The sequence below is a fragment of the Geotrypetes seraphini genome, chromosome 2, assembly GCF_902459505.1.
Source record: "Geotrypetes seraphini chromosome 2, aGeoSer1.1, whole genome shotgun sequence".
Taxonomy (NCBI): Eukaryota; Metazoa; Chordata; class Amphibia; order Gymnophiona; family Dermophiidae; genus Geotrypetes; species Geotrypetes seraphini.
In genome coordinates this window covers 494363783-494387453 of record NC_047085.1, presented here as the reverse complement: position 1 = coordinate 494387453, position 23671 = coordinate 494363783, and the positions used below count along the sequence as shown (strand labels likewise).

The window sequence follows — 23671 nt, the reverse complement described above, 5'->3', positions numbered from 1 at the left end:
ACCTATTTGCATCCCAGACGAACGCCAAATGTCGCAGATTTTGCTCCAGATACGGAGAACCAACCTGTTTGGCAGACGATGCGTTCCTCCTCCACTGGTCTCCACTTCTCCTCTATGCCTTTCCTCTGATTGGGGAAAGTCCTTCAAAAGGCCATCACAGACAATGCCTCCATGATCCTCATCACTCCGTATGGGCCGAGACAAGCCTGGTTCCCCGTCCTCATCAACCGGGCTTCTCAGGCTCATTGGATTCTACCACGGTTCCCGGATCTTCTCACTCAACACGACGGTCGATTGCTTCACCCCAACCTTCCGTCTCTCAAACTAACAGCCTGGCTTCTGCTCCCAGGCTGACTGGGGACTCTGCCTTCCCGCCGAAGGTCCTACACATCCTTCTCGCCTCCAGACCTCCGGGGACTCAATACTCCTACTCCGCCAAGTGGTCCCGTTGCCAGCGCTGGTGCTCCCACTGTCGAGTTCACCCCAGCACCTCGCCCTTGGCTCAGGTCCTCCGCTACCTTGCTTCCCGGCAAACAGACGGATTATCCTACAAATCCTTTCGCCTTCATCTGGTGGCCATCTCAGTGTACCACAAACCCGTGGACACGGTCTCCCTGGCGCGCCATCCTGTGGTCAAGCGCTTCTTCAAAGGACTTCTTCGGATGCAACCCCCCCTCCGACCTCCGGTGCCGGTCTGGGATCTCAACCTGGTACTGCAGGCTCTCATGGTTCCCCCATTTCAACCTCTATCTTTGGCACCACTCAAATTCCTTACCTGGAAGACTCTATTCCTGGTAGCTATTACCGCGGCTGGCAGATTGGGAGAACTCCATGCCTTGGTATCTTATAGTCCATATACCTATTTTCTTCATGACAAAGTGCTGTTACGGACTCATCCAAAATTCCTACCCAAGGTGGTTTCAGCCTTCCATTGAATCAATCCATTGTGCTGCCTACTTTTCATCCACCCCCCCACCCTTCACCGGAGGCCGAACGACTCCATGCACTGGACTGTGCCAGAGCTCTCCGCCTCTATTTGGACTGAACTGCGACTCCTCTACACCCGTCTCAGTTGTCCTCTCCATCCCTCCGGCTTCCTCTCCTAGACCGGTTTCGAAATTGACATTATCCTCTTGGATTACCCAGCTCATTGCGTTTTGCTACGCCTCCGCCCTTCTTCAGGAGATCCCTCCGCATATCACGGCGCATGACCTCCGAGCTATGGCGACCACCTGGGCTAACCTCCGTTTCGCGCCTCTCCAAGAGATCTGTCGAGCGGCTACCTGGTCCAGGATTCATACCTTTGCCAAGCACTACTGCCTTGATGTGGAATCCGGCGCAGATGCATCACTGGGTTCTACTGTCCTGCAAGCGGCTTTATGAGGCGTCAACCTCCCTCCTCCTCTCCATCTCAGGTAACAGATCTTTATGATTATTATAATAGCATGATGCTATTCTGTTACCTTCAGCTCGGGAGGCACCCACTTGTGTGGCTGGAAGATCCCTGTCCAGGGAGAAATAGAAGTTGCTTACCTGTAACGGTAGTTCTCCTTGGACAGATGGATCTTACAGCCACACAATCCCGCCCAGCCTCCCCTATTGTTGCCGCCAGCTTTATACCTAACTGGATTTTGCCGGTTGGGGGTGGGCTTATATAGGTAAGGGGTGGGACCCTGTAGGGGGAGGGCTGGCACATGTGCAAAGCTCTTGAGCTTTGCAGCTTTTAGACTGCCGGGTCGGCTCCGTCAAGGGGACGTCACCCACTTGTGTGGCTGTAAGATCCATCTGTCCAAGGAGAACTACCGTTACAGGTAAGCAACTTCTATCTCTCCAAGCCCGGAACCAAGCGAGACAATCGCAGGCTTAATAACCTGCTTCTGGCAACGGCAGTCAAAGAATCCCCAAAGGGCTCCCCCGGGTTCAGCTTCGCGGTTTTTTTTTTTTGGTTTTTTTAAATCTTCACGGCCTCGCGCCTTTCCTCCCGGACGAATCCAACGCGGGGGTTGGTGAGGGAGGGAGGAAGAGGAATCGAAGCCGACGCTCACGCAACCGAGCGCCTCTCCGACGTCAAATCTCCCCCCCCTCCCTTCCTGACCTTAAAGATCAACTGCAGCTACCTAACCCCCTGCCCCCTCCCTCTCTTTGACGCAACTCGATTTCCCGTCCGCGCCCCGCCCCCCCTTCAGACGTCGTTTCCTGTTTCCGGAGGGACGGAACGCCTCCCGAGGCAACCGCTGGAAACCCGAGCGAATCGCTGCCGGCGAAGAGAAGGACCAGGTTGAAGGTAGGGGAGGAGGAGGGGGATATCGGCTCTTTCAATATGTGCGGAAAAAAGGGGGGAGGGCTCGGCGTGTAAGCGCACGTGATTTGGCATCTCTACTGCAGGCCCGACAGGGGAGGAGGAGGGGGAGCTTCTGAAGCGCTACCCCTGCAAGAGACGTCACTGGGCCACTGCTGCCCTCTTTCTCTCTCGGGTCTAGTCCAGGCCCCCCCCCCCCAAAAAAAAAAGGAAATGAAGAGAAGTGCTTCCCGGTCCCCACCTCCCAAGGGGAGGTGAAAAGCTATCCAGTCTCCCGTTATTTATTAATAATAATAATAACAGCTTATAGACCGCAATACCGTGAAGTTCTATGCGGTTTACAAAGATTAAGCAAAGGTACAAATTGATTGACTTTAAGAGGGGAGGAAGAAAGAGGGTTAATAGGACAGGAAATCCATTTTTGAGGAGAGAGTGATCAATAGAACAAGTTAATTGCTATAGAGGGGAGAGAGAAGAGGGGATCAGTTGTCTAGTCAGTGGTTCCCAACCCTGTCCTGGAGGAACACCAGGCCAATCGGGTTTTCAGGCTAGCCCTAATGAATATGCATGAAGCAAATTTGCATGCCTATCACTTCCATCATATGCAAATCTCTCTCATGCATATTCATTAGGGCTAGCCTGAAAACCCGATTGGCCTGGTGTTCCTCCAGGACAGGGTTGGGAATCACTGGTCTAGATACTTTAGGAACAGGGGTGTTTTCAGACGTTTCCTAAATTCCTCATAAGTAGTGGGCGAAAGCAATTGTTCTAGGTCTTTACCCCATGATGCTGCTTGGTGCGAGAGAAGATGTTCATGGTGTTTTTTCAGTTTACAACCTCTCACTGGGGGGGGAAACATTGTCAGTTGAAAGGGAATTGGGGGGGGGGGTTTCCCCTGAATGGACATGTAGAAGCTGACTTGAGGAGGTTCCTGCGCTTCAAGATCTTATTGCTGACCTGCAGGTGTGCTCATTCTGCTGCCCCTCAATATCTCTCCTTATAAACCTCCCAGAGAACTCTGTTCCTCAGATCGGCCGCTCTTAGCTTTACCCTTCTCCTCCACTGCCAGTTCCAGACTTTGTTCCTTTCATCTAGCTGCCCTCTAGGCCAGTGGTTCCCAACCCTATCCTGGTGGACCACTAGGCCAATTTGGTTTTCAGGATAGCCCTAATGAATATGCATGGAGCAGATTTGGATGCCTGTCACTTCCATTATATACAAATCTCTTTCATGCATATTCATTAGGGCTACCTTGAAAACCCGACTGTCCTGGTGGTCCTCCAGGAAAGGGTTGGGAACCACTGGTCTAAATCAGTGGTTACCAACCCTGTCCTGGGAAACCACCAGCCAGGTTTTCAATGTAGCCCTAATGAATATGCATGAGAGAGATTTGCATGCCTGTCACTTCCATTATATGCAAACCTCTCTCATGCATATTCATTAGGGTAGGGAACTCCGGTCCTCGAGAGCCAGTCAGGTTTTCAGGATTTCCCCAATGAATATGCATTGAAAGCAGTGCATGCAAATAGATCTCATGCATAGTCATTAGGGAAATCCTGAAAACCCGACTGGAATACAGCTCTTGAGGATCGGAGTTCCCTACCCCTGTATTAGGGCTATCTTGAAAACCTGACTGGCTGGTGGTCCTCCAGGACAGGGTTAGGAACCAACTACTGGTCTAAATTGTAATAGGCTCATTGTGGGGCTGATGTAGAAAGCTAGCATAGGCTAGTGGTCATCAAGACTTCTCCATGCATTTTTATGGCCGTGCTATGTAATGACTGTTTCATGTGAAGACAATGCTGCACAAAGCCCTGCTTTTATAATTAATGCCCACAATATTTAAACCAATGAGAATTCAGTTAATTAATTAAAGCGCACTGATGCAAGGAAGTGTGGAGAAGACTGACAGGCTGAGTGCAATGGCAGGCCTATTGGTGTACAACTTGCCTTGAGGGTCAACTGTTGTGAAATGTGGTACTTCACCTCAGATGACCCACGACAATGTACTGTCCTGTCCTGGAGACATGAAAAGCCCTGGTAGTCTAGTGGTGGGCACTGCAATGCTTATTGTTTGGGGGAATTCTGGGAGGGGAAATGGGTGCACTAACTACAAGGGATTTTTCTGTTTTGGGATATGTGGGGGGGAAGGAAAAGAAGGGGGTTGACTTCCATCAGGGCTTTTTGTGAGTTGGGGGCCAGTCCAGTGGTGGGTTGTTTTTTTAGATTGCTTCCCCTTCTGGATAGTGCAATGATATACGTGAATTGATGGGGGGGGGGACGGGACATTTTAGCAATGAACTAGGCCCTGCAGTGTTTGGGGGAGTTCTGGAAGGGAAGATGGGTGCACTAGACCAGTGGTTCTCAACCCTGTCCTGGAGGACCACCAGGCCAATCGGGTGTTCAAGCTAGCCCTAATAAATATGCATGAGAGAGATTTGTATATAATGGAAATGACAGGCATGCAAATCTGCTCCATGCATATTCATTAGGGCTTTCCTGAAAACCCAATTGGCCTGGTGGTCCACCAGGACAGGGTTGGGAACCACTGCACTAGACTACGAAGGAATGTTCTCTGTTGGGGTAGGTGGGGGAAGGAAGAGAAGGGGGATGACATCCATCAGGACTTTTTGTAAGTTGGGGGAGGAGGGCAGGTATAATTGTGTGTGTGTGGGGGGGGGGGGACAATCCAGTGGTAGGTTTGTTTGTTTTTTTATTTTTTTTTTAATTCCCCTTCCAGACAGTGCACTGATGTTTGTGCATTGACAGGAAGAGGGTCATTTTAGCAAAGAGTTGGATAGCTGGATATTACTACAGTTCTGTTTTCTCTGACAGCGCACACTTAGCATGGCAGGAATTAGCATGTTCATTGCTTACTGCATTGGGTTATGTTTAAATCATATTTATTGATGAAAACAACTTCCAATACAAAAAGATCAACAGTACGAGTTATATGCTGAACAATAACCCTCCCTCCCCCCGACCCTCCCAATGCAATGCAGGATAAAGCATGTAAAATAGTTTTTATGTATTGGAGCTCACATTAATAGTTAGATTATAAAAGTTGGATAGCTCTAAGATGCTGGCATTGTAATCTGGAAGCAGGGACTCTGGATCACTTAATATTCTATTGTCCCTGCATCATGGTCTTTTGGAAATCAATTTGGTCTCAAATTAATTGTTTATTAGAAAACAATGTAGCTCTATCATATGATACAATTCTATTTGGGACGTCAATGAGAATAAAAAGTCAAATTTCATCAAGCAATAACAAACTTTTATTGATAATGACAGGAGTCGCCATTCAACTTATCACCAAGAATTGGAAAAATTATACTAGACTTAATTACATCTTCTGGTGGAATTTGTTGTGCCATATATACAAAATGGAAAGAACAATTGCCATACAAAAAGGGAATTATAATAATTTTAAAAAGATTTGGGGGCCATTGATAACTTATTGTAATGATTAGATGCGCCTGTTTAACTTTCAAAATCCTATATGGTATCCTCCCTCCCTTTATCCTTCTTTCTTGGAATTCCTCAAACCCTAATACCACCAGATCCTCCCACAAATTAAAACTATCCTTCCCCTCGCTAAAAGGCATTTCCCACACAGGAAAGCTAGGGACCTCCCTCCACTTCAAAATCACTGAGCTCTGGAACAACCTTTCTTCCCCTCTTCAGAACTTGAGCTCTCTCCAAGTTTTCCGCAAACATCTGAAAACCTGGCTTTTCTCAAAAAATGTAAGTCTCCCTCCAACTTAGGAATCAAGGAAACTCTTATATCTTGGCATCCCAAGTCCTCTAAATTTTCTTCACACTTCTACCTCTACCCTCTGTTGTAGTTCCTTCCTATTTCTCCTACTGTAAACTGCGTCGAGCTCTATAAACGTGGAGATGATGCAGTATACAAACCTAAGGATTAGATTAAATGCCTTTTTACACTGAAAGTATATTTATAATTAGGGGAAGAGGGGTGGTATATAGTTATATTAAAGGTTTAATCAATAATTATGAATGTAATGTTTATATGATATTTTTGATTATAATATTTGTGGGAAGGGTGGGTGGTGGAGGGAGTAAATTTATGTATTTAAGATAATAATAGAAAGAAATTCAAGTGATGTGTATAAGTTCAAATGATGTAATATTGTTTACTTGATGTAAGATGAAAAAATGAATAAAGAATTTGAAAAAAAAAAATAGTTCAACTGGCGACTTCTCAACATTGTAGAAAAGGAGTCCCAAGAAACACACCATGTTTGTCGGAAATGTCTCCTCAGCACTGAATCTGCATAAACTCAGGTTGAATAATGTGATCATTGTAAATTTCACTGCTTTATTTTGGGTTCTCCTGAATCAAGCTAGCGCAATAGAATTATTTTTTTTCCCTTATTAAAACGGCACATTTTCAGGAAAGTGGAAAACCCTTTAGGCGTTGGCGATTGCAATGTATAAACATCAAATAAAATTGAAGTAGTTGACACCAAAAATATTGAACCTGGGGGCAAGACTAAGGGCTCCTTTTACGAAGGTGCGCTAGCAGTTTTAGCGCACGCTAGACGCTAAAGCCTCCATAGAGCTGGCGTTAGCATTTTCCATGTAGCGCATGCGCAACTACGTAAAAGGAGCCCTAAATCATATGGCCCAAGGAGGCATCAGGGGATTGACATTAAGGACAGTGACTTGAAGTGTTAATACCAACGTGCTGAGCTCAAGGAGGCGATATAGATAACCATAAAGCAAATTTGTTTTGCAGTTCCCAACAAACAGCATTGTCAGTTACTTTTCAAATTGAAAAAACATATGCATGAAATGCCTTCACTGTCAAAGCAACATTCAGATCTTCTTTCCAAGCAAGAGCATATTTACCTTAATCCAACTCTGTAGTTTCTTGCAAATATTTATGATGGTAAGTTAGCTGCGCTTTCTGCTGTGGACCTATCATATTCCATAATGCAAGTTCCTTAAACGTTCCTCTAGACCGGCACAGATGGGTATTATGCACTCCTACCTATTAGCGTATGGAGACTGAGAACCATTGAGCTTCCGTTTAACCTATAAGTGGGCAGTGCAGTCCCACAGAAGCCAGTCTGTTCTCAATCTCAGCAGATGGTAGATGTGGTAAGCATGTGCAGTCTCCCTGAGGTTTTGATTCCTTCCTGCAGGTGAGAATTCCCTATTTTTGTTTTTTGAAAAAGTTAGAACTCCCTCTCTCCTTAATTTGTTTTCCTGGCTGTTGGACTGGGACTGAGGCCCATGGGGGTGTCTCAAGTCCTCGGAGTGTCATACCTGGATGGCCGGGTCCCTTCCCCCTTCTCCCTCCTAGATCTTTGATCCTTTTCTTTGGGTTTTGATCTAGTTTAAAACATTTTTTAAAAAGCCTTGGCTGGTCTGCTATACTTGTAACAGACGGCCAGCCTGGAGAACCTGAGGGGTCTGCCTGCAATACAGCCAAATGAGCAATGGAGAAAGAAAATTGACCAGAACGAACCAGGAGTCATCCTTTCAGTCTGCTCCTCGCAGCTGCCAGTCTCTCCCTTCAGTATATGGCGCTGTCTGTCCCTTTTCTTGTTGTCTTCTCTGTGCATGACTTTCTGCACCAGACGGAAGATGAACCCGCTGTGCCAGAAGTACTGCACGGTTTGCTAGCATTGAGCTCTGGATGTGGCCGAGTTCTGCATTCTTTTGGGCCAGTCACAACTCCATGGCTTTTCCATAAGTGACCTCAGGGTTCTGAAGAAGGAAAAAAAAAATTCTCCTTCACCAAGTCCCTTTCTCAGGGACTTGGCGAATGAGCGTGCTGAGAGGAAGCAAACTTTGCCAGTGGCTTCCATTTTGGTGGAAACTTCTGCCTAGAGAATGACACGGGGGGGGGGGCAAATATTTCCCTGGCCCCGCATGAACTCAATTTCCCTGTCCTGTCCCCGCGAGTTTTGTCTTTGTCCCTGCCCCATTCCTTTAAGCTCTGCCTTAACCGCATCAGTCGGTTTGCAGTTCATTGCACTGGCCATTGGGAGGAGTGGCCTGATGGTTAGTGCAATGGCCTGAGATCTGGGGAAACTGGGTCCGATTCCCTCTGTGCTGCTTATGACTCTAACTCACTTATCCTGAGGAATGTAAGTTTCCATACTGGGACAGACCAAGGATTTATCAGGCCCAGTATGCTGTTTCCAACACTGGCCAAAGGTCCCAAAGAGTAAAACAGATTTTATGCCGCTTATCCTAGAAATCTCAGTGAATTTTCCCAAGTCCATCTTAATAATGGCTTATGGACTTTGAAGAAATTATCCTTTTTTTACACTTTGCTAAGCTACCTGTTTTCACCACATTCTTTGGCAATGGATTCCAGAATTTAATTACACATTGAGTAAAGAAATATTTCCTCTGGTTTGTTTTAAATCTACTACTTAGTAGCTTCATTGTATACCCCCAAGTCCTAGTATTTTTGGACAGAGTAAACAAGCTTTTCTCTAGAGCTGGGAAAAGTACCTGCATATAATATGGGCAGTGTAGAAATGATATGTAATGGCGGTAGTTGTCACTTATTCGCCTGAGCTGCTCCTATTCTCTTGCTCCACTGTTTCCTTTTCATTTCTCATAGTTTTCATGGGCTCAAGAGTTTATCTGGGGCTCAGTGGTCTGGACTCAACCAGGCCTGATGGCCCTGGATTTAGCTGAGCTCATCATCTTGAATACACCAGCCTTAGCCTCACCTGCTAGGCCCATCTTATTAAGTCCAGTAAGATAATCACTCTTCAGGTCGTTTGTAATAAGCTGTTTTAAACATACATCAGCTGTTGATAGAACTTATGCTCAGAGACAACATTGTAATGATAGGAGGAAGTTAATTTACTGGCAAGTATGCAAAATGTGTGACAAACATTTTGAGACTACATCGCCCAAATTGAAAATGCTTTTTTGAAACGCACTGTCGGCTCCCTGGAGCAGTACCGAAACGTGTCACGTCAGAACCTGCAAGCTGAAAGATAAGTTTGCTATCTATATTCAATTTATCAGTGCAAAAGTACATCTAATAGTTTGTGAAGCATTTCAAGTGATATATTCAACAACTTTGATTATTAATTTTAAACGGTTTTGAACACACGATGATTGGGTGGTGAGGCAGTAGTGTTGGGGGTTCCCCCTGTTATTGCTTCCATGTCTCTGAGCATAAGTTCTATCAACAGTTGATGTATGTTTAAAACAGCTTATTACAATCAACCTGAAGAATGATTATCTTATTGGACTTGATACAATCTCTTTAATCACTCAATACTCACAATATATTGAGTCATTTGTCCCCATCTATATTTATTTGACTAGGTCCATCTTATTGGCATTTGGTAAGCAGGGTTTCTGTTGTGGGCTGCGTGGAGCTCAATCTCACCATTTCAGTGGAGCTTCGTCTCTTTGCTTCTCTGGGTAATGCAGTTGGCGGAGTGCTAGCATAATATATCGCCTTGAGTCTGTTCTTCAGCAGACGGAAAGTCTTTCGGGCGGTAGGACTGGATGTGCTGGTTCAGGCTTGGCCTTTGTGGGGACTTCTGTATGTGTTTCCTCCATGGCCCCTGTTGGACAGTCTTTCACCGGCTCAAGTGGCACACCTGTCTTGTGGTGTTGATGATATAATTGAAAAGGAATGCAAGAAACTACAGCTACTCTAGGACACAGCAGCCAGATTAATCTTTCGAGTAAGCCGATTCAAAAAGGCTAGTCTGCTAATGGAAGAATTACACTGGTTGCCTGCATGGTCTACAAGGCAATACACTCCCCCCTCCATACTCATGGGTTCAGCACTTGCAACTTTGATTATTTGCTGGTTTTATCCCCTTCCTGGACTTCTCACAACTTATTTTTTAAAACCTGTTAAGTTCCCGCTGTAGTCTGGCGAGACCACAGGAACTCATGGCAGTCATTTTTGTTGGTGGCTCTGCACGGGGCAGACGCGCAGGAAGATCACTCCTGCCCTTCTTCAGTGATAGATCACCAGGCTTTAAAAAGTAAGTTGTGGAGAGGGGAGGGAGGTAGAAGGTGGGATTGGGTCAGAATCGGCCCTAAGTAAGTTGCAGAGGGGTCCGGAAGGCAGGAGGGAGACGGGGTGGGTCAGTCGGTCCTAAAGTTATTTGCGGGCTGGCTTTGCCCCTAATCCCCGCGAATATGGAGGGGGGAGTGTATATGAAGAGAACTCTGACGGACTAATGTGTCACACACTCTTCCCTTCCTTTAACTCAGGGGTCTCAAAGTCCCTCCTTGAGGGCCGCAATCCATTCGGGTTTTCAGGATTTCCCCAATAAATATGCATGAGATCTATGTGCATGCACTGCTTTCAATGCATATTCATTGGGGGAAATCCTGAAAACCCGACTGGATTGCGGCCCTCAAGGAGGGACTTTGAGATCCCTGCTTTAACTCAAAAACAACACATCGCCTCAAACTGGCCTTCCCATCTCCTCAACAAGTTCAACGAAATAAACTTTGAGTCCACCTTCAAATTCAGCAGCCCAAAGTTTGGAAATGCCTTTCTGTTAAGTTTGCGTCAACTCCCCACCTATTACAAATTCAGGAAAGCACTAAAGACATATCTCTCCTCTCTGTAATTCATTTGTGATCTAGCCATGTAGGATCCTAAAAACCTTACTATAACTTCTACTGACTATTCTTGTAATTCTTTTATAAACTGCATTGGTGTGACTTACAAGGCTAAAGCTGCTTAATTGCTTAGTTAATTTTCTGTGTCTGGCTTCAGTTTAACAATGGGTAGATTAATGTTCTAATGCTCACTGCAGTGTTTATGATGCTCCCTTTTCCTAGGTGCACCCTTGCTTTGTGACTCATGGATTATTACTAAAAATATTTTTTATAGAGAGGAGGGGGGTGTTAAAAAATGATTGTATTTTATTGTTGGTTTAAATAACTAAGACTTAAAAAAAAAATCAAAACTTTCTGAAATAATTGCGGCTTTTTATGGGGACAGGTAATTTTTATGGGGCAGTGGGCGGGGATGGAGAGGATTCCTCACGGGGACGGGCAGGGACGGAGGGATTCCTCATGGGGTCGTGTGGGATTTCTGTCCCCACACCACTCTCTATTCTAGAGGTCTATTTTATGTGCATTATTTCAACTCCAGTCTAATTCACTTTCACATGGCAGCTTCACGTCTCTTTGTTAATTTGCAGTTATTCCATGGCAGCAGACACAGCAGTGTCACGAGTGTGAGCGTTGAATCTTGCACTGTCCTGCAGAGGAAAGATCTGTGTTAGAAAACAGGAAGATCTTGAAAACCAGTTGAGATTTGGATTGACTTTGCAGGAATAGCATTCTACATTATAGTGATGGGAAGAAAAGTTCCTTTATTATTGCATGTATATCACACAGAATGATTTCTGATCTTTAAACAAAATGTATTTGACAAAGGAACTAGTTTTGAATTATGCTTTTATTTAAGGAACAAAGTTATTCAACACCCATATTGCCCATGTTCAAAAGTAACTCCCCCTAAACTTAATAACTGGCTACACCATCTTACAATTGATATAGGTCACACCAGCGTTCTTGGAAGCCTGATGCTGTCATAGGGCAGCTGTTTAAGGTTGTAACCAGTTCTCCGTGCAAGTTTTGCTTTTTTGGAGGCTCAGTGTAATCGTTAACATTTTTTATATACAGTGATCATAAAATTCTCAGCTGTTCACAATAATATAATAATTAAAGCATAAAACAAAGCATTCTGTTAGACACATAAATCCCCAAAAAATGGTGCTATTGTTTCTTCTATATACCATAAGCACCTAGAAATCTTTTCAGTTTCTCTTGGAAATTTGTCAGATATATCATCATACCAGTTCTGTTGAGGGTTGTAATTATTGCTCTATGCATCTTATTTATTCTTTTGTTCAGAAAATATAACATTTTAATATTAGTTCTTTTTTATATTTTCCTCTTGTTCTTACATTATTGTTTACTTACCCTTGTTCAATTGGTTATTTTGGATTCTCCCAATTTTACTCGCACCTTTTACAAAGCCATGGTAGCGATTTCTGTGTGGCAAATGTGACGCAGCCTATAGGATTTGAATGGGCTGCGTCACATTTGCCATGAGGGAATTGCTACTGCGGCATTGTAAAAGGAGCCCTTGATTTGTAATGGTGGCGTTAGCGTCTAGCACGCAGGACAATGCTGCGTGCATTAAGCACGCGCTACAACCGCTAGTGCAGCTTAGTAAAAGGAGAGCCCTAAGAGAAGCAGCTTCAAAGGTCAAAAATGTATATCAGATGTGGATGTTATTCAAAATTACCATCCTGGAAGCCCGGACTAGAAATATTCCATGTACAGTATTAAAAAAGGAGGAAGTGATTGAAATGTGTCAGTTTTGAGCATTTATATCTGCTGTCTATATTTTGCTCTATATTTGTCTATTTTTCTATAGTTATTACTGATTGCATATTTTAAAATAATCTGCCCTGACCGCTTTGATAATTAACATTTTCTCTGCGTACAGTGTACTTTGTGGTTACCATTATGCATTAATAAGATTTATATTGTGTGCATATAAGAACATAAGAATTGCCACTGCTGAGTCAGACCAGTGGTCCATCATGCCCAGCAGTCCGTTCACGCGGCGGCCCTCTGGTCTAAGACCAGCATCCTAACTGAGACTAGCCCTACCAGCGCATGTTCTTGTTCAACAGAAACTTGTCTAACTTTGTCTTGAATCCTTGGAGGGTGTTTTCCCCTATAACAGCCTCTGGAAGAGCGTTCCAGTTTTCCACCACTCTCTGGGTGAAGAAGAACTTCCTTATGTTTGTACGGAATCTATCCCCTTTCAACTTTAGAGAGTGCCCTCTTGTTCTCCCTACCTTGGAGAGGGTGAACAACCTGTCCTTATCTACTAAGTCTATCCCCTTCAGTACCTTGAATGTTTCGATCATGTCCCCTCTCAATCTCCTCTGTTCGAGAGAGAAGAGGTCCAGTTTCTCTAATCTTTTGCTGTACGGCAGTTCCTTCATCCCCTTAACCATCTTAGTCGCTCTTCTCTGGACCCTTTCGAGTAGTACCGCATCCTTCTTCAGGTACGGCGACCAGTGCTGGTCGCAGTACTCCAGGTGAAGGCGTACCATAGCCCGGTACAGCAGCATGATAACCTTCTCTGATCTACACCATCAGCAGTGTCGACTCTATTGCAGATTTTGGTATCATCTGCAAAAAGGCAAATTTTACCAGACAGCCCTTCAGCAGATGTAAACAAGGATAGTTTTCTTCTTACAACAGTTTGCGAGTCCATTATGGGTTCGGAAAATACTGCACCTGTATGAAATATGTAAAACGCTTTGGTTGTACCACAGAAAGGCAGTATATCTAGAATTTCATGGTCTTACTATAACATATCTAGAATCTTTTGCATTTGAGTCTGTCGTAGGGGAAAACACCTTCCAGGGATTCAAGACAAAGTTAGACAAGTTCCTGCTGAACCAGAACGTACGCAGGTAGGGCTAGTCTCAGTTAGGGGGCTGGTCTTTGACCAGAGAGCCGCCGCTTGAGCGGACTGTTGGACATGACCCAGCAGCGGTAATTCTTATGTTCTTAAGACTCCATTTTCTTTGGTTAATGCAGCATACAGGTGTGTTTTGAGGATTCTAGCTTCACTTAGGCATTGTATTACCTTGTATTTTTAGCTTATACTTTCTAGGTGTACACAGCGCAGGACTGAGGAGGCAACAAACTCCCACATGTGCTTTAAAGCTCTGTGAACTTCAAGAGCTAGTTTCTGTTGCACTTGCTCCAACAGATGTTACTTCTTAGTGAGGATCTGATGAATGCTTGCTATGGGTAAACAGCTCTGTGGCTGGCCTTGTGGTTAAGGCTGCAGAGCATTTGACCGAGGGTAACCCACTGAGACCGAAACGCGGTTCATTTTTGCATTTGTGTGATAACGGTAATTTATAGCTTTTATTTGATTGTGTAAGTTTTGCACAGTTTTTACTAGGTCATTATTAAAAGATGCACATTTATTCATGATAAAACTTTTTTTTTTTATCAGGAGAAAAATGTTTTAAGGCATAAAAGGGGGAGACTGACGAGAGGAGGAAGAAATGTCACTGAAATCTAGGCTTTTGTAAGGAAATGCTGTTGCAACTGTACATTGGCTGTGTAGAAATCCTGTCAGAATTTTTTTGAGTTGAAAAGTTTCTCATATGTCTTGAAGGGATTAGTGAGCACTTTTGATAAGTATACTGTACTTTAAAAGCTTTACAGAGGGGGGATCTGCCTTGAAACAGCCCGGTTAGGGCGAAACATGGATTTATGTCATCATCTAATACCCCCGATACGTCTTTAAAGATAGGTACTTAAGAATTTCAACCTATAGAGAGAGAAAGTTGCTGAAAAGTTGTCGAAAAGTCTCCTAATTAAAAATTTATATTTAAAAAACACGGACTGATGAAGTTATGTTCATGCATTATGCTATGCTGAACAGTATACTGTATACCTCTGACGGTCCAAAACTACTAAAAGTTACATCTTGATTGTTGCATATGCACAATTGTTCTGTCTGAAGTGATTTGCGACAGTTTTACGCTTTTCCATACATTAGATATCACAATCTATAAATGTAAATAAATAGGATAAATAAAATAAAAAATTTAAGAGCAACTAATGCTCTGCCGGGAGTATAGAAGGGTTTCTTTTAAGGGCTCCTTTTACAAAGGTGCGTTAGGGCCTTAATGCGCAGAATAGCGCGTGCTAAATTGCCGCACGCGCTAGCCGCTACCGCCTCCTTTGAAGCAGGCAGTAATTTTTCGGCTAGCGCGTGCTAATCTTGTGCGTCTGCTAAAAACGCACCTTAGTAAAAGGAGCCCTTAGTTTGTGTGTTTGGGGTTGAGGGGAAGGGACTTTTAATATCCCTCGGAATACATCTCTTCAAACTTCTTAGAAAGGACAGTGTTTTGCAATCCAAGTTTTCAAAATGAACTGCCTCTTTTACAAAGCCGCACTGCGCTGACAGCCCCGAAGCTCTTTAAATCTCTATGGGCTTCGGGGCTGTCGGCGCAGGGCAGCCGTTAGTGCGGCTTTGTAAAAGGAGCCCTAAATGCAACTCCTGTAGTGAAGAAACACAAAGATTAGCATACATGAAGTCACCCAGGCACAATTACAAAGCCAAGGAGCGCCATCTCGTTTGACTGGCTATTAGATTTACTATGTAGAAATAATCGTAGCAGTTCAGATCAGCAAGAGTATCCTGGTCCCAAGCTGCTGAGGTACTTGTAAGTCTGTAAGGACAATTTTAACATAAAATGATGCTGAAGATTAAATTCATTGTAGCCACAGGAGCCAGAACTAGAAGAGCAGAGTGGACATCTCTCTGACTCCACAAGTCTATAGGAACATGAATGTTATAAAATGCACTAAGACCTCAAAGGAAGCCAGATGTCGAGTCAATTGAAAGACATCAATATTTTAGAGTTTATCGGGTAACATCATTTCAAAAAACCTCTGCAATTTTTTCTTCACTGAAAATTATATTTACTTTAATTTTCAATATATTCTTGTGATATTTTTTGTGTTTTTGTGAAATAATTATTTTTTTCATTTTCTTTGATAATGGTTTCCTTGCATAATCCAATAACTGCAGATAAATAGCAATATGTGACAGTTTTCTTTTAAAGTGTATAGCAGGCACTATATCACTATTGAAAAGAACATAAGAAGTTGCCTCCACTGGGTCAGACCAGAGGTCCATCGCGCCCAGCGGTCCGCTCCCGCAGCGGCCCATCAGGTCTATGACCTGTGAAGTGGTTCCTGACCATTTCTATAACCTACCTCTGCTTCTATCTGTACCCCTCAATCCCCTTATCCTTTAGGAACCTATCTAAACCTTCCTTGAACCCCTGTACTGTGCTCTGGCCTATCACAAGCTCTGGAAGCACGTTCCATGTGTCCACACCCTCTGGGTAAAAAGAACTTCCTAGCATTTGTTCTAAACCTGTCCCCTTTCAATTTCTCCAAGTGACCCCTAGTACTTGTGGTTCCCCAGTCTGAAGAATCTGTCCCTGTCTACCTTCTCTATGCCCTTCAGGATTTTGAAGGTTTCTATCATGTCTCCTCTAAGTCTCCTCTTCTCTAGGGAGAACAGCCCCAGCTTTTTTAACCTGTCAGCTTATGAAAAGTTTTCCATACCTTTTATCAGTTTAGTCGCTCTTCTCTAGACCCCCTCCAGTACTGCCATGTCCTTCTTGAGGTATGGTGACCAGTACTGGACACAGTACTCCAGGTGCGGGCGCACCATTGCACGATAAAGCGGCATGATGACTTCCTTCGTCCTGGTTGTGATACCCTTTTTAATGATACCCAACATTCTGTTCGCTTTCTTTGAGGCTATTGCACACTGTGCCGATGTTTTCAATGTTGTGTCCACCATCACCCCCAGGTCTCTTTCAAGGTTGCTCACCCCTAGCAATGATCCCCCCCCATTTTGTAGCTGAACATTGGGTTCTTTTTCCCTACATGCATGACCTTGCATTTCTCTATGTTAAAACTCATTTGCCATTTTTTTGCCCACTCTTCCAGTCTCGTTAGGTCCCTTTGTAGGTCTTCGCAGTCTTCCATGGTTCTAACCCTGCCGCAGAGTTTGGTGTCATCAGCAAATTTAATAACCTCACATTTCGTCCCCATCTCCAGGTCGTTAATAAATATATTGAACAGGAATGGTCCCAGCACCGATCCCTGTGGAACTCCGCTCGTGACCCATTGCCAGTCTGAGTAATGACCCTTTACTCCAACCCTCCGTTTCCTGCCTGCCAGCCAGTGTTTGATCCATCGGTGGACATCCCCTTGCACCCCGTGGTTCCACAGCACTTATCTTTTCTCCCTACGGAGGCCCAAACCGTTTCACTCTGTCCTGGTTTCTTCAGGAGAATTGTTCTGTTCACTATTCAAAATATGCCACTGTTATGAATAGTTGACTCTACATGTTTGCAGTCGCACGATTTTCATTATCAAAAAATAATTATTTTACAATAAACCCTAAAATATAAATGTCTTTCAGTTGACTCAACATCTGGGTTTCTTTGAGGTCTTTTTTTCTCTGTTTGAAAAAATAATGCATTTTATAACATTCAGGTGTTCATATATATGCCATGTTCCTTTGGGTATTAGGTTCAGTTTATCCTGTCCACAAGTCTATAGGCCATTATTGAGATGACTTGGGGAAATCCACTGCTTTTTCCTAGGACAGGGGTAGGCAATTCCAGTCCTTGAGAGCCACAGGCAGGCCAGGTTTTCAGGATATCCACAATGAATATGTATGAGATGGATTTGCATGCACTGCCTCCTTGAGATGCAAATCTATCTCATGCATATTTCTTGTGGATATCCTGAAAACCAGTCCTGCCTGTGGCTCTCAAGGACCGGAATTGCCTACCCCTGTCCTAGGATAAGCAGCATAAAATCTGTTTTACTACTTGGGATCTAGCTAGGTACTTGGGACCTGGTTGGCCTCTGTTGGAAATAGAAAGCTGGGCTTGATGGACCTTCAGTCTGTCCCAGTGTGACAATTATTATGTTCTTATGTGCTCCAGAGTTGGGGTGTGAATATGTCAGTATTTCTGCTTCCTTCCTGGAGTTACCAGGGTGGTTAATCATAGTTAGCAATAGTGAGTTACTTTCTGTTCTGCAGTTCATTGTGAAGTACGATAGGTCTCTGATACAGTTCTGGCTGATTAAATTGGTTTGAATATTGACCTTTATTGTTTAAAAACCAATGTTTCATGACTTGGTCTGGAGTACTCTCTTGCCAGTCAGGTTTTTAGGATATCCACAATGAATATGCATGAACTTGATTTGCAAAGCAAACAACAAAGAGAGAAAACCAACACGGTCTGCAGTGAGTATAGCACAAACCAAAAACAAAGAAAACTGGAGACAGCTGTACAAAGATGCAGGTTAAATTTATTAGAACAAAATCATGAATGCGGTTAATATTATCACCTTGAACCAAACCAGAGGACCTGACACGGTCCATGTTTCGGTAAACACGTCTTCATCAGGGGTCCCAGGTGGATAAGGTATCGGATAAAACCTCAGATGAAAAACTTGGCCTGTGCGCGTGAGAGCAGCAGCAATGAAATGATCTTTTGGATACTCCTATGAGCGTCGGGAGCAGCGTGGGTCATTCAGACCGGCTCACCGTGCTAAAAACTGCTAGCACAGTTAGGTAGAAGAAGCCCTAAGTTGGCAACAATGGAAGGGTCAATTGACTTGCCCTAGACCACAAGGAGCAGCAGTGGGATTTAAACCAAATTCCCCTGGTTCTCAGCTTGCTGCTCTATTAGGTGACTCCTCCACTCCAATATCTTTAGCAGTGTGCTCTATTGTGTACTGTATCAGGAAGGAGTTGAAAAGAAAGACCGGAAATGTTGTTTTTATTTCAGGCCAGAACTACATAGGACAGTGTTCTATGCAAGGCCCCGAGACCGATGGCGACCCCCAGAGATCATTGGCTTTTAATTTGCTACTCTGCATCTCTACCCAGGCTCAGGACAGAAAGGTGAAAGTAGATGGGGGGGGGGGGGCAAGAGCACATGCTTGAAGGATAAGGCATTCTTCAATGGACAAAAGAATGCATGTGGAAATGGTCTCAACCTTGAGAATACTCCCCAGTGAAGTCTTAAGGTGGGCTTTAGGGATAAATGCCAGCGGTGTTGTGCCTCCCGAAAATATTTAGTGGCTCTCCTTTAGCTCTTCAGAATCTGAAGTGGCCCCAGCTTAAAAACTAATGACCACTAACATAGGAAAATATATTTTCAACAAATCTATATCTATATCTACGTCATACCACAGATGCCAACTGCAGTAAATCCCAGTGGATCCATGTTTAGACAGTGGCGGTGGCATCGCCATCTTGCTTCTTGCCCTCCCCTTCTGCTCTGTATTCTTTCATGTTGGCGGGGTTGGCAGCCTCCTCTTTCTCTTTGGCGGTGTTTCTTTCCCAAAGTCTCATTTTACCTGGAAAAAAAAGTCAGTTTTTGAAAAGAAGTTTGCTTGGCAGCAATAGCTGTCCTTTGCCAAGGGGAAGCTATTAGAGAGAAGCAAGTTTGGCAATAGAGGGCTGTGGGTTGCAGCCATTGTAGCTCAGCAAGTTTCAAGATGTGTAATAAGGCTGACAGAGGCAAGATATGTTCAAAGTATGGGGAGAGGAAACAGAACTTGGTGACTGGCTTGCTTTGTGAGGTAGAGACTCGGGAAGCACCGATCAATGTTCCTGTAGCACAGCTTCAAATGGAGGGAACAGATGCTCTCCCTAAAAATGCCCTGATGGACTTCCCTGGATTCCTTCAAAATTTCATAATAAAGATGTCTCCGACCTATTGTTCCTGGGGGCAGCATCCTATTGATGGAGGTCCCGGGGTCAAGACACCAAAAATGGATAAGGAACAGTTTTTGCTTCTTGCTCCCTTAGCTTAATGAGAAGTTAATAGACTGTGCTGATGACGAGGTGGCCTTGGAGTTTTTAAAGCTTCTCACTTCTCATTATATTCCAGTTGCCGTGATTTGTTGTTGTCCCACCTTTGTGTGAGGGAAGGAAAGTTGGTACACAAGCAAAAACCTTTTCGATCATTGGATCCTACTTATATTTTCCGTCTGCTCGTTTTGCCTTGAGTACAGGCTTTACTTTCTTTTTATACACTTTTGAAAACATTTTATTTTGAGTAGGGTTTTAGGTAATATGAAGTATTGTTTTATGATGATTTATATTTTAATTATGTACATAATGTAAACAATATAGACATTTTTGATTTGCAGTATGTAAGCTAATTAAATAAAATTAGCTACCCATATTTGAACAGGTAGTCAAGTACTGAAGCTTGAAGAAGATCTAATGCCAGAAGTCCCTGTCTTTAGGGATCTGATTTTGGCAAGTATCTCCTGGCTTTCTAGAGATTTTCTGATTCTGCCTGCCATTAAGAAAATGATTCACAAGAGGCTTAGGCACATCTGGACACACAATTCCCAGGAACTAGCTGTTTCTTAAAGCTAAATTTCTTGTCCAAGGTAGAATTTCGAACATTGCTTAGTATACCAAGAGTTGATGCCATGGAGGGGCATTTTCAAAAGGACGTTTTACAAACTGGAACGTCCAAATTATGAATAAGGGACACCAAGGGACATGGACATCTATATTGCAGCATTCGTAGAAAATGGCCACACAGATGTCCATGCAGAGAGGCAGCCTAATGGTTAGTGCAATGGACAGTGAAACAAGGAACCCAGGTTGAAATCCCATTTTAACTCTTTATAATTGTGAGCCCTACTGCTGTACCTGAATATATAGCACTTCAATAGCCTTCAGGATTGCAGGTGGCTTCTTTATATAGGTATAGTAGGTACGTTTTTTTGTTCCCGGATGGCATGCAATTAAAAAAAAAAGAACTTTTAAAGTGTGATTTGAACCTGGGTCCCTTGGTTTACAGTCCACTGCACTAACCGCTAGGCTTCTTCTCAGATCTGCAGACTGCTCTGTTCAGAATGCCCATAATACCTGAAGCTGTCGCAGTGCAAGTTCACCAGGCTAGACTTTGCTGGCCTTGAGAGGCTTCGGGGAGTCCTGCCAGCTCAACTGATCGGAGACTCCCTTGCCACAGCTCAGCCAGCTGCATCTACTTTTAACTTTTGAAATGTAGGCCAGCATTTTGCTAGCCTACATTTCAGGCGTCTGTTGTGGGTCTAGGTCAGGGGTGGGCAACTCCGGTCCTCGAGGGCCGGAATCCAGTTGGGTTTTCAGGATTTCCCCAATGAATATGCATGAGATCTATTTGCGTGCACTGCTTTCAATGCATATTCATTGGGGAAATCCTGAAAGCCCAACTGGATTCCGGCCCTTGAGGAACGGAGTTGCCCACCCCTACCCTAGAGCCCTTGAGGACCGGATTTGTCTCTAGGGAGATGCCTAGGGCTGCTTAAACTCTCCCAAGACCACTTCCTTGCAAAACCACGACATGCCTTGGGTGAGCTTAGGTATCCCTACCCATCTCCCTAGACCCGCAACAAACATCTACAGTGTAGGCGTCCTGCCTTGAAGAGTGGCATCCTGATTGGCTGCCAGATTGGAACACCCATATGTAGAATCAGCCCCATTATTGTAAGGCTTGTCCTCAGATAGCTTTGTGTTCTATCCATTAGTGTCCATTTCTGTTTTGTATAACCTTTCTTTCTATCAGTGTGTGAGAGAATATAAGGTAACCAGAATAAAGAGAAGTATATGACTGTGCACCGGTTGTAGTGAGTGAGTTTTTTGGTAATGTTTGTGTCTGAGATAAGGGTGTGGGACAAAATACAGCTCTAAGATCCTTTGTGTACACTGGAGTGTCTGAGGCCCAGATTCTCAAAACTTTAACGCCATCGCTAAACTGTTTTCTGACGGTTTAGCCTTCAGGCATTTTAGCAGTGGATTATGAAAGTGGCTTATCTCTGTCTTTAGCGAGGTTTCTAGCAGTCTCAGTCACTGACATGCAAATGGGCTGTTCAACACTGAAATGAGCACTCAGGTGGATTCTTAACAATTGCCAAGCCATTTTGTAAGAGCGGTGTCTACTTTTGGTGACAAAAATCAGCGACTGGTCTAGGAGTGCCAGTACTGTGACAGCACTATTTAAAACTTCGGCATGGCAATGCCAAAGACTGCTAGAAAACCAACCGATCCCCTGCCCCCAGCAGCAAGAGAGATGCCAATTCTTTCCCGCCATAAACACCCCCCCTGCAACGGGAAATATGCCCACTTTCTCCTGCCACAAACAACACCCCCTCTGCAGTGGTGACACTCCCCCTATCAGCGGGATAGATGCCTACTCTCTCCCGTCTCCAAGCGACTTCCCCCCCTGCAGCAGTGAGAGAGATGCTATCACACAACCCACTCCCCCCCCCACCTTCGATCCCCTCTCCCCCTTACCTTGAATTAGTTGGCTAATTGGCGGGATGCCTACTCCCTGGGCCTTCCCCTCCCCAATGCATCCTGAGTCTCCCCAGGGGCCTAAGTCTCTGATTGGTCCAGATTGTCTAAAGCCCCTCTCATAGGAAGAGCCTTAAACAACCTAGGCCAATCAGAGCCTCAGGTCCTTCCCCGGATGCACCGGGAAGGGGCCTAAGGCTCTGATTGGCCAGGACGCCTAATAGGAGGGGCTCCTTCCTGGTGCATCTGGGGAGGGGCCTGAGGCTCTGATTGTCCCAGGTTGTTTAAGGTCCCCTCCTATGCTTCAGCATAAACAATGCCTTCAACAGGGGACACTAAAAACATAATATGACAAATATAGCAAAAACAGAGATTTAAAACCACAATTAAATACAAGGATACAAATGCAACTGAAGTAAGAAAATAACTAAAAGACAAACAATATTCTAAAAAAAAGTAAAAAAAGACAGTGTTCTAAAAAAAATGTGGCAGTGCGTGTGTCAGAGCCGAAAGCACCAAAATGGAGTGTAAATACAAAAGCAAATAGTGAAATAAGGGGTGGATGGTATGAGAGCATAGACATGTGAACATGAACAAATAAATGATGAAGCCAAATTTTCGAGGCTATATATAAAAAAAATGCTGGTCCGTACTTAGAAATAAAAGGGCTTTAGAAGATAATCACGGACTATAAATGTATATGCATTTCATCAAATAATGTATGGTAACACTTTCAGTTACAAATGATGCTTAATATCCAATGGTATAAGTAATATAAGGACAGCATAGACTTTATACCAAATTCAAACTGAAGGAAAAAGCCTCGGCCAAGGAATTTGGTATAAAGTCTATAAAGTCCTTATATTACTTATACCATTGGATATTAAGCATCATTTGTAATTGAAAGTGTTACCATACATTATTATTGACTTTTCATGATATCTGAGTTGTTTTATCAAACCCAGCACATAAAAATATATGCGTGCCATCAATACTGGCAAAAAGATATATGCATATCATCAATAGTGACAAATGTATGTATATGCTTGTGATCAATAACACCAAATTGAATAAGGAAGAAAGAAATAGAAAAAATGAGAATGAGTTATTTACGGAACTAATTGTTAATTAATTCTGTTTTCTGCTTTCTTCTTTAGTGTATCATTTGCAAAAAGACACTTCAAAGGCAAGCATGACAGAATTTTGGCTGATTTCTGCACCTGGAGAGAAAACATGTCAACATACGTGGGAAAAATTGCATTCTGCAACTTCAAAAAGCAACAATCTTTCTATTAATTCAAAGTTTAATATTCCTGATTTAAAAGTAAGCGATTCTTAGCCAGGATTCAATATAATAGAGAGGCTTATGTGATTGTACTAAATATTTGTCTGTGTTGCACTCCCCATCCTCCCCTGTTGCATATGTCACA

At 43.8% G+C, this 23671-nt stretch overlaps 1 protein-coding gene across 2 annotated transcripts in view; it reads left to right on the top strand.

Moving 5' to 3' along the window:
* Positions 1-1790: 1790 nt before the first annotated feature.
* Positions 1791-23671, top strand: part of ATP6V1C1 (ATPase H+ transporting V1 subunit C1) — an 89968-nt gene continuing 68087 nt past the window's right edge. The window contains exons 1-2 of one of the 2 annotated variants that reach the window (XM_033931930.1): positions 1791-1811; positions 23399-23565. In XM_033931930.1, the coding sequence (XP_033787821.1) occupies positions 23434-23565 (132 nt within the window). In that variant the 5' untranslated portion in view covers positions 1791-1811; positions 23399-23433. Of the gene's footprint in view, positions 1812-2123; positions 2285-23398; positions 23566-23671 lie in introns of those variants that run through there. The other variant, XM_033931929.1, reaches the window with a different exon arrangement.